General features: G+C 40.6%; 1 protein-coding gene and 1 long non-coding RNA gene across 2 annotated transcripts in view; one reads left to right on the top strand and one right to left on the bottom strand.

Annotated features, from left to right (window-relative positions):
* LOC140679152 (uncharacterized) overlaps nucleotides 1-4,410 on the top strand; it is a 28,188-nt gene extending 23,778 nt beyond the window's left edge. The window contains exon 3 of the long non-coding RNA XR_012050726.1: nucleotides 4,349-4,410. This is a non-coding gene — a long non-coding RNA (uncharacterized lncRNA). The remainder of the gene's footprint in view (nucleotides 1-4,348) is intronic.
* The window catches only part of zswim6 (zinc finger, SWIM-type containing 6), a 103,411-nt gene continuing 92,835 nt past the window's right edge, over nucleotides 3,390-13,965 (bottom strand). Inside the window, exons 12-15 of the mRNA XM_061966332.1 lie at nucleotides 8,043-8,206; nucleotides 7,876-7,957; nucleotides 4,001-5,329; nucleotides 3,390-3,819 (exon numbers count right to left, since the gene is read on the bottom strand). Of these exons, the coding sequence (XP_061822316.1) occupies nucleotides 4,455-5,329; nucleotides 7,876-7,957; nucleotides 8,043-8,206 (1,121 nt within the window). The 3' untranslated portion in view covers nucleotides 3,390-3,819; nucleotides 4,001-4,454. The remainder of the gene's footprint in view (nucleotides 3,820-4,000; nucleotides 5,330-7,875; nucleotides 7,958-8,042; nucleotides 8,207-13,965) is intronic.

Below are 13,965 nucleotides of genomic sequence, written 5' to 3' on the forward strand. Positions count from 1 at the left end.
ATCCTTTAAACGACAGGAGTGGTCTGCTGTTGTTTTTAGCACTTACTGCAAAAATTCCAATCAAAGATCCTTTATAAAAGGAGCGCTCTGCTGTTCTTAAGGACCTATGGAAAAAATGTAGTCAAAGATCCTTTGCTGCTTTTTTTAAAGACCTACTGTAAAAAAGAAATTCCAATCAAAGATCCTTTATAAAAGGAGTGCTCTGCTGTTAAGGATCTACAGCCAAAATTCTAGGCAAAGATCCTCTAAATGACAGAAGCACTCTGCTGTTCTATAAGACCTACGGAAAAAATGTAGAGTGCTTCTGTCATTTAGAGGATCTTTGCCTAGCATTTTGGCCGTAGATCCTTAACAACAGCAGAGCACTCCATTTATAAAGGATCTTTGATTGGAATTTTTGCAGTAAGTGCTAAAACCAACAACAGCAGACCACTCCTGTCGTTTAAAGGATCTTTGATTAGAAAATATGCTGGATGTCCTTAAAAAGAGCAAAGATCCTTTAAACGGAGTGGTCTGCTGTTTTTTTTTTAGCACTTACTGCAAAAATTCCAATCAAAGATCCTTTATAAAAGGAGCGCTCTGCTGTTCTTAAGGATCTACGGCCAAAATTCTAGTCAAAGATCCTCTTTATGACAGAAGCACTCTGCTGTTCTAAAGGACCTATGGAAAAAATGTAGTCAAAGATCCTTTGCTGCTTTTTTTAAAGACCTACTGTAAAAAAGAAATTCCAATCAAAGATCCTTTATAAAAGGAGTGCTCTGCTGTTAAGGATCTACAGCCAAAATTATAGGCAAAGATCCTCTAAATGACAGAAGCACTCTGCTGTTCTAAAAGACCTACGGAAAAAATGTAGAGTGCTTCTGTCATTTAGAGGATCTTTGCCTAGCATTTTGGCCGTAGATCCTTAACAGCAGAGCACTCCTTTTATAAAGGATCTTTGATTGGAATTTCTTTTTTACAGTAGGTCTTTAAAAAAAGCAGCAAAGGATCTTTGACTACATTTTTTCCATAGGTCCTTTAGAACAGCAGAGTGGTTCTGTCATAAAGAGGATCTTTGACTAGAATTTTGGCCGTAGATCCTTAAGAACAGCAGAGCGCTCCTTTTATAAAGGATCTTTGATTGGAATTTTTGCAGTAAGTGCTAAAAAAAAACAACAGCAGACCACTCCGTTTAAAGGATCTTTGCTCTTTTTAAGGACATCCAGCATATTTTCCTAATCAAAGATCCTTTAAACGACAGGAGTGGTCTGCTGTTGTTGTTTTTAGCACTTACTGCAAAAATTCCAATCAAAGATCCTTTATAAAAGGAGCGCTCTGCTGTTCTTAAGGATCTACGGCCAAAATTCTAGTCAAAGATCCTCTTTATGACAGAAGCACTCTGCTGTTCTAAAGGACCTATGGAAAAAATGTAGTCAAAGATCCTTTGCTGCTTTTTTTAAAGACCTACTGTAAAAAAAGAAATTCCAATCAAAGATCCTTTATATAACAGGAGCACATTGCTGCAAAAAAAAAAAAGAGTTCTGCTTTTTTTTAATCTTTGGAGTTTTCACAGTAATTGCTTGACGAGAGTGTGCTCCTGTTGCAGGAAGGATCTTTGGTAGGTCCTTAAAATCTGCAGACTGGTCCTTTCATATAGAGGATCTTTGATTAGAATTTTTGCATGAGCTCCTTTTTTATTAGGGATTTTGAATCAAGATTTTTTTTTTTTTTAAATACGTTAAAGAGTTAGACTTTGCTAATATGACGAAGACGAGAAGAGACAAAGAAGGAGAGGATTGTTGAAGAAGTTTATATAAAGGAGTGATTTAGTTCCATAAATAAAGCGAGCAGTGTATCAAACTTCATGTCGTACAATCATCTCTTCAATAAATAACAGCTGCTAAAAAATACACAAAAAAAGGCGCTAGCGACGACACAAAAACTGCTGACGTGAGCTTTTCAAGCACAAGAAGTCAAATAAAAAAAGGGTTTGGTTGTTTTAAAGCGTAAGAAGAAGACGAGAAGGCCAGGAAACAAGATGGAGGTGAAAGTGAAGCAAAGTCCTTCTGATATGTTTTTTTCTTCAAGTATAGACTCTTCTGTCATAAATGAGTCAATTCACACGTTCATATTTCTATTCACACGTTCATATTTACACTGAAATGCATCCCAAAGAGAGAGAGGATCCCTGAGAAGAAGAAGAAGAAGAAGAAGAAGAAGAGGTCGCTCCGTTTGCTTGACAGTGGATGAACTCCTTCCTGCAGGACACAAAATGGCTGCCAGCTGCACAGTAGCAGGGTGTCCTAACTTTTTCTTAGGGGGTCGCAAAGAGAAATGCAAGAGATGGCCGTGAATCTTTTACATTTATATTATTATTATTGTGGTTTATTTATATTTACATGATTATTATTCTGTTGGAATGGATCAGGAATGCTTTCTGAGTTGAATCATGTGTGATGTGTTGAGGCGTGATGTGTTGAAGTGTGATGTTGATGGAATGTTTGCGAAACATTTAGCGCAAAGGTAGACGTCATTTTTGTTTTAGTTGAGGACGAGTGAGGGGAAGATTTAGTCAAGAAGTGTCAGCTCTTAGTGACATCACTCACTTACATTTCGTGTGTGTGTGTGTGTGTGACACTTTGATAGTAGACAGGTGAAAAAGGTGTTTAGTGCCAAAACTTTTTGGTCCTCCATCTTTTCTGAGCACGCTCACTGCGACTTAGTTGGCGCTGACACTTGGTCATGTGACCAAAGAGCAGGTGACTTGGTCATGTGACCAAAGAGCAGGTGACTTGGTCATGTGACCAAAGAGCAGGTGACTTGGTCATGTGACCAAAGAGCAGGTGACTTGGTCATGTGACCAAAGAGCAGGTGACTTGGTCATGTGACTCCAATATTCTCTTTGCTGCAGAAATACTTTTACTTTCATTTTCTCAAAGTTTTTTTTATCCAGCAAAAACCTTCTAAATTATTCTTACTCACTCACTCTTCTCACTCACTCACTCTTCTTACTCACTCACTCACTCTTCTTACTCACTCTTCAACTCATTCACTCACTCTTCTTACTCACTCACTCACTCTTCTTACTCACTCTTCAACTCATTCACTCACTCTTCTTACTCACTCACTCACTCTTTTCACTCACTCTTCTCACTCACTCTTCTTACTCACTCACTCACTCACTCTTCAACTCATTCACTCACTCTTCTTACTCACTCACTCTCTTCTCACTCACTCACTCTTCTTACTCACTCTTCTTACTCACTCACTCTTCTCACTCACTCACTCTTCTTACTCACTCTTCACTCACTCACTCTTCAACTAATTCACTCACTTTTCTTACTCACTCACTCACTCTTCTCACTCACTCACTCACTCACTCTTATTACTCACTCACTCACTCTTCTCACTCACTCACTCGTCTTACTTACTCTTCACTCACTCACTCTTCAACTCATTCACTCACTCTTCTCACTCACTCACTCTTCTTACTCACTCACTCACTCACTCTTCTCACTCACTCACTCTTCTTACTCACTCTTCACTCACTCACTCTTCAACTCATTCACTCACTCTTCTTACTCAATCTTTCACTCCTCAACTCACTCTACACTCACTCACTGTTCTTACTCACTCCTCAACTCATTCACTCACTCACTCTTCTTACTCAATCTTTCACTCATCAACTCACTCACTCACTGTTCTTACTCACTCAACTCATTCACTCACTCACTCTTACTCAATCTTTCACTCATCACTCACTCACTCAGTGTTCTTACTCACTCCTCAACTCTTTCACTCACTCACTCTTCTTACTCAATCTTTCACTCATCACTCACTCTTCTTACTCACTCCTCAACTCATTCACTCACTCACTGTTTGTACTCAATCTTTCACTCATCACTCTTCTTACTCAATCTTTCACTTATCACTCAACTCACTCTTCACTCACTCCTCCACTCACTCTTTTTACTCACTCACTCTTAATCTTTCACTCACTCGACTCAGTCACTCTTTTCACTCACTCACTCTTCTTACGCAATCTTTCATTTGCTCATTCACTCAGTTGCTCTTCTCTTTTTAATCTTTCACTCTCACTCTTTTCACCCACTCACTCACTCTTCTTACTCAATCCTTCATCTGCTCATTCTTTCATTCACTCACCTGCTTTTCTTAGTCACTCACTCTTTCAATCTCACTCACTCTTCTTGCTCAATCCTTCATTCACTCACTCTTCCCAGTTGCTCTCACTCAATCACTCACTTCTCGTCTCACTCTTTTAACACAATCTTTCACTCACTCGCTCTTCTGACTCAGTCACTCTTTTCACTCGCTCACTCACAGCGGTCTTCATCTTTGGTGTGTGCAGTGTGGACGCACCAGAGAGGCGGGGCCAGGAGGAAGGAGGCGGGGCCAGGACTAAGACTTCAGGTGTGTGTTCAAGTTAGCGGACAAAGTGAAAGTGAAAGTGAAAGTTATCCAAAGCGTTCTCTGACGAGCATCATGAGTTTCTTCTTGCCCTTGTAGATCTGCTTGAGGTTGTCTATGAACTGGGAGAACTGCACGTGTCCGTCGGGCGCCATCAGGAAAGTCTCGCGCGCCTTGCTGAGGAACTCGATGAACTCGCCGTAGTGGCGCGGGCTGATGTGCGTGAGGCGCGAGTGCGTGGTGTTGATGTAGGCGCCCACGGTGGCGTCCAGCAGCTGCCGCAGCGGCGCCTTGTCCAGCGACATCATCTTGTGGGTGGAGTTCCTGCGGCCGTGCGGCGCGGCCACGGCGCCGGGCGTGGTCAGCGTGCAGCGCCGCAAGATGTCCGACAGCACGGTGGCGCACTTGACGCTCTTCACCACCAGGGGGATGACGGCGGCCAGCTCGCTCTTGCCCAGCGAGTGGCTGAGGGCGCACGCCCACAGCACGTCGTTGATGGCGGGGTGCGTGTCCTGGTTGTAGCTGAGGTTGAGGTGCGCCATGGCGGAGGTGGCCAGCTTGTAGGCGCGCACCGGGTAGCCGCGGTGCTCCATGTAGCGGGCGATGGTGAACAGCTGCGTGTAGTTCATGCCCGTGGCGGCGGCGGCGGCGTCCAGCACGATCTGGTAGGCCGTCTCGAAGGCCACGTGGTCTTTCTCGCACAGCGTGAGCGCCGACAGGGCGCAGTTCTGCGGGTCCTTCATGGCGCACTGCAGCGCCAGCGTGCGAGCCGAGTTGGCCAACTTGTCCTGCTGGTGAGAGTCCAGGTGCAGCCGCAGCACCGTGGCGTTGGACATCACGCTGCTCGCCACCACGCTCGTGGCCTCCGTCGGCGTGAAGAGTGCGAACCAGCTCTGCATGATGCTGTCCAGCGCAAACACGCCTGCAACACACACACACACACACAACATGTCACTTTCACATGATGCTGTCATGATGCTGTCAACATGTCACTTTCACATGATGCTGTCAACATGTCACTTTCACATGATGCTGTCAACATGTCACTTTCACATGATGCTGTCATGATGCTGTCAACATGTCACTTTCACATGATGCTGTCAACATGTCACTTTCACATGATGCTGTCAACATGTCACTTTCACATGATGCTGTCAACATGTCACTTTCACATGATGCTGTCAACATGTCACTTTCACATGATGCTGTCATGATGCTGTCAACATGTCACTTTCACATGATGCTGTCCAGCGCAAACACGCCTGCAACACACACACACAACATGTCACTTTCCCACGCTTGGAGCCCTGCGGCCAAGAAATAGGTGCCTTTTGTCCTTCACCAACATGACAAGAAAAACAACAAATAGACTGAGAAGGTGTTTGTGGTCAACAACTTGGTCATGTGACTCACTTTCACTTTCATTTTCTAATACTTTTTGAGCAGCAAAAAGCTTCTACATTATACTCACTCACTTTTCTCATTCACTCACTTTTCTCACTTGCTTACTCACTTTCACTCACTCACTTTTTTCACTCTTTCACTTTCTTCCATTCACTCAATTTTCTCACTCTTTTACTCACTCACTTTTCTCCCTCTTTCACTCACTTTTTTCATTCTTTCACTTTCTTCCATTCGCTCACTTTTCTCACTCCCTCATTCACTTTTTTCACTCTTGAACTGTCTTCCATTCATTCACTCTTTCACTTTCTTCCATTCACTCACTTTTCTCACTCGCTCACTCTCTCACTTTCTTCCATTCACTCACTTTTCTCTTTCACTCACTTTTTTAATTCTTTCACTTTCTTCCATTCACTCACTTTTCTCACTTTCTTCCATTTACTCACTTTTCTCACTCTTTCACTCCCTCATTCACTTTTCTCACTCTTTCACTCACTTTTTTCATTCTTTCACTTTCTTCCATTCACTCACTTTTGTTTACTCTTTCACTTTCTTTTCTCACTTGCTCACTCACTCTCACTTTCTTTCATTCACTATTTTTCTCACTCTTTCACTTTCTTTCATTCATTATTTTTCCTCACTCTTTCACTTTTTTCCATTCACTCACTTTTCTCACTCGCTCACTTTCTTTCTTTCATTCACTATTTTTCTCACTCTTTCACTTTCTTCCATTCACTCACTTTTCTCACTCGCTCACTTTCTTCCATTCACTCACTTTTCTCACTCTTTCACTCCCTCATTCACTTTTTTCACTCGAACTGTCTTCCATTCATTCACTCTTTCACTTTCTTCCATTCACTCACTTTTCTCACTCGCTCACCCTCTCACTTTCTTCCATTCACTCACTTTTCTCACTTGCTCACTTTCTTCCATTTACTCACTTTTCTCTCTTTCACTCCCTCATTCACTTTTTTCATTCTTTCACTTTCTTCCATTCACTCACTTCTGTTTACTCTTTCACTTTCTTTTGTCACTTGCTCACTCACTCTTTCACTTTCTTCCATTTACTCACTTTTCTCACTCTTTCACTCACTTTTTTCATTCTTTCACTTCCATTCACTCACTTTTCTTACTCTTTCACTTTCTTCCATTCACTCAATTTTCTCACTCTTTCACTCCCTCATTCACTCACTCTTTCCTTTTCTTCCATTTACTCACTTTTGTCACTCTTCCTGTCACTCATTCACTCACTCTTCTCACTCACTCACTCACTCAGGTGCTGCAGCTTCCTTCCTTCCTTCTGTTAAGCTCTCTCAACCAGAAGTAGAAGTGCCCTCCTGTCCTTTAGCGTGTCTACTGGTGTGCATCCTTCATTCATCACTCCCAGCAAGGTTTTACAATATAACTACAACTATTCTTACTTACTAAACCGTCTCGTGTATAATATCTGTAGGAGTGCTTTCATGCATATTTGTACGTGCTATCGTAATGTAATCAAGCTAGCGCCGCTAGCATGAGCTACTATGCTAACACGTTTTCAAAAGTGACTGTTAGCATTAACTTACATTAGCATTCTTGTTGTATTGTTTCAGTTTAGTAAATTCACCAAAACCAAATTAAAGAGCTAGCTTGCGCAGCTAGTGGGTCCATGACCACGACTTCTGTTTTGTTCGATGAGCCGTTTTACTGCCGTTTGGAAACAATGAAGGTATGTAAATAAACATTTCTTATTTCACTAAGTTGATATCTGCGATTTATAGTGACTAATGTATGGATTTCCTTTACAATTTAGTGGGTGTGGCTTATATAGAGTCTTATACTTCTATAGAGTGTGGAAGAAGAAGGTACTGACCCATATAGAACTCCTATAGAGTTTAGAAGAAGAGGGTACTGACCCATATAGAACTTCTATAGAGTGTGGAAGAAGAAGGTACTGACCCATATAGAACTTCTATAGAGTGTAGAAGAAGAGGGTACTGACCCATATAGAACTTCTATAGAGTGTAGAAGAAGAGGGTACTGACCCATATAGAACTTCTATAGAGTGTAGAAGAAGAAGGTACTGACCCACTTCGGTGGCACAGGTGACCAGCCAGCGCACCATCTCTCTCCTGCGCCAGTTGAGGGTGGACAGAGTCATCCTCATCACCTGGGGGGGGGGAGAGAGAGAGAGAAGACAATGAGCGAGGGTGTAAGCCCCGCCCCCTCAGCTCACCTCCATGTACCACACTGACCTGCAGACCCAACTCCAGCGAGACTTTGAGCAGCGTGAGGTCGGGCAGATTGTCCATCATGGTGGCGATCTTGAAGGCGTCCTGGGCCAGCTTGAAGATGTGAGAGGAGGAGTGGATGTTCTTCTGGATGGACTCTAACACCGTCTGCAGCTTCACACAATCACCTGGAACACCACACTTTATTATTGGAACACCACACTTTATTATTGTAGCATCACACAATCACCTGGAACACCACACTTTATTATTGGAACACCACACTTCATTATTGTAACACCACACTTTATTATTGGAACACCACACTTTATTATTGGAACACCACACTTTATTATTGTAGCATCACACACATCACACTTTATTATTGGTTTAGGGTTTTATATATATATATACAGTGGGGCAAAAAAGTATTTAGTCAGCCACCGATTGTACAAGTTCTCCCACTTAAAATGATGACAGAGGTCTGTAATTTTCATCATAGGTACACTTCAACTGTGAGAGACAGAATGTGAAAAACAATCCAGGAATTCACATTGTAGGAATTTTAAAGAATTTATTTGTAAATTATGGTGGAAAATAAGTATTTGGTCACTTCAAACAAGGAAGATCTCTGGCTCTCACAGACCTGTAACTTCTTCTTTAAGAAGCTCTTCTGTCCTCCACTCGTTACCTGTATTAATGGCACCTGTTTGAACTGGTTATCTGTATAAAAGACACCTGTCCACAGCCTCAAACAGTCAGACTCCAAACTCCACTATGGCCAAGACCAAAGAGCTGTCAAAGGACACCAGGAAAAGAATTGTAGACCTGCACCAGACTGTGAAGAGTGAATCTACAATAGGCAAGCAGCTTGGTGTGAAAAAATCAACTGTGGGAGCAATTATCAGAAAATGGAAGACATACAAGACCACTGATAATCTCCCTCGATCTGGGGCTCCACGCAAGATCTCATCCCGTGGGGTCAAAATGATCATGAGAACGGTGAGCAAAAATCCCAGAACCACACGGGGGGACCTGGTGAATGACCTGCAGAGAGCTGGGACCAAAGTAACAAAGGTTACCATCAGTAACACACTACGCCGACGGGGAATCAAATCCTGCAGTGCCAGACGTGTCCCCCTGCTTAAGCCAGTGCATGTCCAGGCCCCTCTGAAGTTTGCCAGAGAGCACATGGATGATACAGCAGAGGATTGGGAGAATGTCATGTGGTCAGATGAAACCAAAATAGAACTTTTTGGTATAAACTCAACTCGTCGTGTTTGGAGGAAGAAGAATACTGAGTTGCATCCCAAGAACACCATACCTACTGTGAAGCATGGGGGTGGAAACATCATGCTTTGGGGCTGTTTTTCTGCTAAGGGGACAGGCCGACTGATCCGTGTTAAGGAAAGAATGAACGGGGCCATGTATCGTGAGATTTTGAGCCAAAACCTCCTTCCATCAGTGAGAGCTTTGAAGATGAAACGTGGCTGGGTCTTCCAGCATGACAATGATCCCAAACACACCGCCCGGGCAACGAAGGAGTGGCTCCGTAAGAAGCATTTGAAAGTCCTGGAGTGGCCTAGCCAGTCTCCAGACCTCAACCCCATAGAAAATCTGTGGAGGGAGTTGAAAGTCCGTGTTGCTCGGCGACAGCCCCAAAACATCACTGCTCTCGAGAAGATCTGCATGGAGGAATGGGCCAAAATACCAGCTACTGTGTGTGCAAACCTGGTAAAGACCTATAGTAATCGTTTGACCTCTGTAATATAACCTTTGTTGGCAATAACAAAGTATTGAGTTGAATTTTTGTTATTGACCAAATACTTATTTTCCACCATAATTTACAAATAAATTCTTTAAAAATCCTACAATGTGAATTCCTGGATTTTTTTTTCAAATTCTGTCTCTCACAGTTGAAGTGTACCTATGATGAAAATTACAGACCTCTGTCATCATTTTAAGTGGGAGAACTTGCACAATTGGTGGCTGACTAAATACTTGTTTGCCCCACTGTATATATATATATATATATAGTAGAGATGCGCGGTTTGCGGACGTAACCGCGCAGTCCGCGGATAATCCGCGGGTCGTGCGGGTGACATGACGAAAAAAATAGATTGTAAATAGATTCGGGCGGTTGGCAGTTGAACCAATTCAGAAATATATATACATAGTTAAATGTTGTTACCCACATACGAAAAACGTATAGATTTGATCGGTCCTTTAGGTGGAGCTGATGGTGCATCACCGAAAAAGAAAAGGATTGACTTCACAGAATGGGAGGAGGATACACCTGTGCTTGTTGATGAAGTAGAGGATTATTCCTCTACAAACTTCCATCTCGACGGATCAGCAGAGGAAAATCTACTTTCCTTTTGGGGGAAACAAGGACAATCATTCCCACGACTACAACACCTTGCCAAGAGAATCCTATGCGTCCCAGCAACAAGTGGCGCAAGTGAGCGCTCCTTCAGCGCAGCAGGGCGCATTTTAGAGGCCAGGCTCTCTCGCCTGAATCCTGGCACTGTAGATGCCATTTTATTCCTGCATAGTGCTAACAAAAAAAAAAGTAAGTAGACATACGGTTGGATATGTTAAAGGAATTAGTCTACGTTACCTGAGCTATAACAAATAAGCCCATGTCTAACCTATATTGAGTTCGGTCAGCTAAATAATTTTGATGGTTACGTGTTGTTTGGGCGCACTACAATGCAAAGGAATTAAGGCAATTGTGTTGTTTATTGTGTTTTTTTTCTATTGGAGATATACTACTATGTGTGAATAATTATTTGGTCTCGCTTTCAAGTGAAGCGCATCTCCGATTGGCGACAATGTAAGGATATTTAGCCTGCTTTGTTTGTCGCGACCGTCTATTTTCATTATAATTCAAGTTTGATGATAAAGTGCCGTCTGATGGGTTTGATTACCCCCTTCAGCTATTTGCCTTGGCCAATAAGTTGCAGGTCATTTATTATTATTATTTATTTTTGTTTAAATAGAGATGACATACATATGTTATTGTATAATTTAAGTTTGTGCGCGTGATTGACAGCCTAAGGCATATGAGGCACATTTTTTATTTATTTTTTTATTTCAACTTAAAAACGTATGAGCCTATGCCTAGAACATAGACTATGTGTTTATCTTTATTTTCCTGCCTGTCGTTGACAATGGAGATTGTCTGATATTTTGTCATGGCTGCAGATCAATCAATAAAGGTTCATCTTTGTCGCGAAATTGTTCACTGTTTCACTGTGCACCTCGTCCCTATTTGAGCATTATAACGTTAACAAGTTAATATTCATTGAAATAAATTCAGAATTTTTTTTTTTACCTAACGAAAATATAGGCCTAGTCTTTCTAAAACATTGTTTTAACTTCTTAAAAGCCTCGTTCTGCTTGCTGCAACTGCGCACACAAAGTGTGAGGAACGCACTCCTGATCTGAGGGCATTGGCAACAATAGTCAACACTTTCTTCATGGAAATGACAATAATATTATAATAATGATAAATAATATTATCACGCATTAATATCTCTTAGCCACTAATGCGTGGCCAAGATATATTAATGCGTGGCACGCATTGAATGTCTCTGCTGCATTGGATCAGTCTCCTTTCTTTAACAGGCAAAAGCTTTATAACCTCACTAATGCCTTGCATCGTCTATATTAGATATATAACAACGGGCGGGTGTGGTTTTGATAAAATGTTGGTTCGGGTCATGGCGGATGGATGACAACATTTGTGATGCGGTTGCGGATGAAATAATTGCCTATCCGCGCATCTCTAATACATATACATATATATATATATATATATATATATATATATATATATATATATATATATATATATATACATACATATATATATATATATATCTCTGCAGTTATCTGCTATGAGTTATCATTAAAACAGTAGTGTAAGTTCTAAGTCTACTTGTCAGTCTGACGTATAAAAGGAGTGAAACAACAAGTTTGAGAAGAAGACATTGAAGAGGTATAAAAGGAGTGAAACAACAAGTTAGAGAAGAAGACACTGATGAGGTACAAAAGGAGTGAAACAACAAGTTTGAGAAGAAGGTATAAAAGGAGTGAAACAACAAGTTTAAGAAGAAGGTATAAAAGGAGTGAAACAAGTTTGAGAAGAAGACATTGATGAGGTATAAAAGGAGTGAAACAACAAGTTTGAGAAGAAGACACTGATGAGGTATAAAAGGAGTGAAACAACAAGTTTGAGAAGAAGGTATAAAAGGAGTGAAACAACAAGTTTGAGAAGAAGGTATAAAAGGAGTGAAACAACAAGTTTGAGAAAAAGGTATAAAAGGAGTGAAACAACAAGTTTGAGAAAAAGGTATAAAAGGAGTGAAACAACAAGTTTGAGAAGAAGGTATAAAAGGAGTGAAACAACAAGTTTGAGAAGAAGAAGGTATAAAAGGAGTGAAACAACAAGTTTGAGAAGAAGGTATAAAAGGAGTGAAACAACAAGTTTGAGAAGAAGGTATAAAAGGAGTGAAACAACAAGTTTGAGAAGAAGGTATAAAAGGAGTGAAACAACAAGTTTGAGAAGAAGGTATAAAAGGAGTGAAACAACAAGTTTGAGAAGAAGGTATAAAAGGAGTGAAACAACAAATTTGAGAAGAAGGTATAAAAGGAGTGAAACAACAAGTTTGAGAAGAAGAAGGTATAAAAGGAGTGAAACAAAAAGTTTGAGAAGAAGGTATAAAAGGAGTGAAACAACAAGTTTGAGAAGAAGGTATAAAAGGAGTGAAACAACAAATTTGAGAAGAAGGTATAAAAGGAGTGAAACAACAAGTTTGAGAAGAAGGTATAAAAGGAGTGAAACAACAAGTTTGAGAAGAAGGTATAAAAGGAGTGAAACAACAAGTTTGAGAAGAAGGTATAAAAGGAGTGAAACAACAAGTTTGAGAAGAAGGTATAAAAGGAGTGAAACATCAAGTTTGAGAAGAAGAAGGTATAAAAGGAGTGAAACAACAAGTTTGAGAAGAAGGTATAAAAGGAGTGAAACAACAAGTTTGAGAAGAAGGTATAAAAGGAGTGAAACATCAAGTTTGAGAAGAAGAAGGTATAAAAGGAGTGAAACATCAAGTTTGAGAAGAAGACGGTATAAAAGGAGTGAAACAACAAGTTTGAGGAGAAGAAGAAGGTATAAAAGGAGTGAAACAACAAGTTTGAGAAGAAGGTATAAAAGGAGTGAAACAACAAGTTTGAGAAGAAGAAGGTATAAAAGGAGTGAAACAACAAGTTTGAGAAGAAGAAGGTATAAAAGGAGTGAAACATCAAGTTTGAGAAGAAGAAGGTATAAAAGGAGTGAAACAACAAGTTTGAGGAGAAGAAGGTATAAAAGGAGTGAAACAACAAGTTTGAGAAGAAGAAGGTATAAAAGGAGTGAAACAACAAGTTTGAGAAGAAGAAGGTGTAAAAGGAGTGAAACAACAAGTTTGAGAAGAAGAAGGTATAAAAGGAGTGAAACAACAAGTTTGAGAAGAAGAAGGTGTAAAAGGAGTGAAACAACAAGTTTGAGAAGAAGAAGGTATAAAAGGAGTGAAACAACAAGTTTGAGAAGAAGAAGGTGTAAAAGGAGTGAAACAACAAGTTTGAGAAGAAGAAGGTATAAAAGGAGTGAAACATCAAGTTTGAGAAGAAGAAGGTATAAAAGGAGTGAAACAACAAGTTTGAGGAGAAGAAGGTATAAAAGGAGTGAAACAACAAGTTTGAGGAGAAGAAGGTATAAAAGGAGTGAAACAACAAGTTTGAGAAGAAGGTATAAAAGGAGTGAAACAACAAGTTTGAGAAGAAGAAGGTATAAAAGGAGTGAAACAACAAGTTTGAGAAGAAGAAGGTATAAAAGGAGTGAAACAACAAGTTTGAGAAGAAGAAGGTGTAAAAGGAGTGAAACAACAAGTTTGAGAAGAAGAAGGTA

The sequence above is a fragment of the Nerophis lumbriciformis genome, linkage group LG11 (assembly GCF_033978685.3).
Source record: "Nerophis lumbriciformis linkage group LG11, RoL_Nlum_v2.1, whole genome shotgun sequence".
NCBI classification, from domain to species: Eukaryota; Metazoa; Chordata; class Actinopteri; order Syngnathiformes; family Syngnathidae; genus Nerophis; species Nerophis lumbriciformis.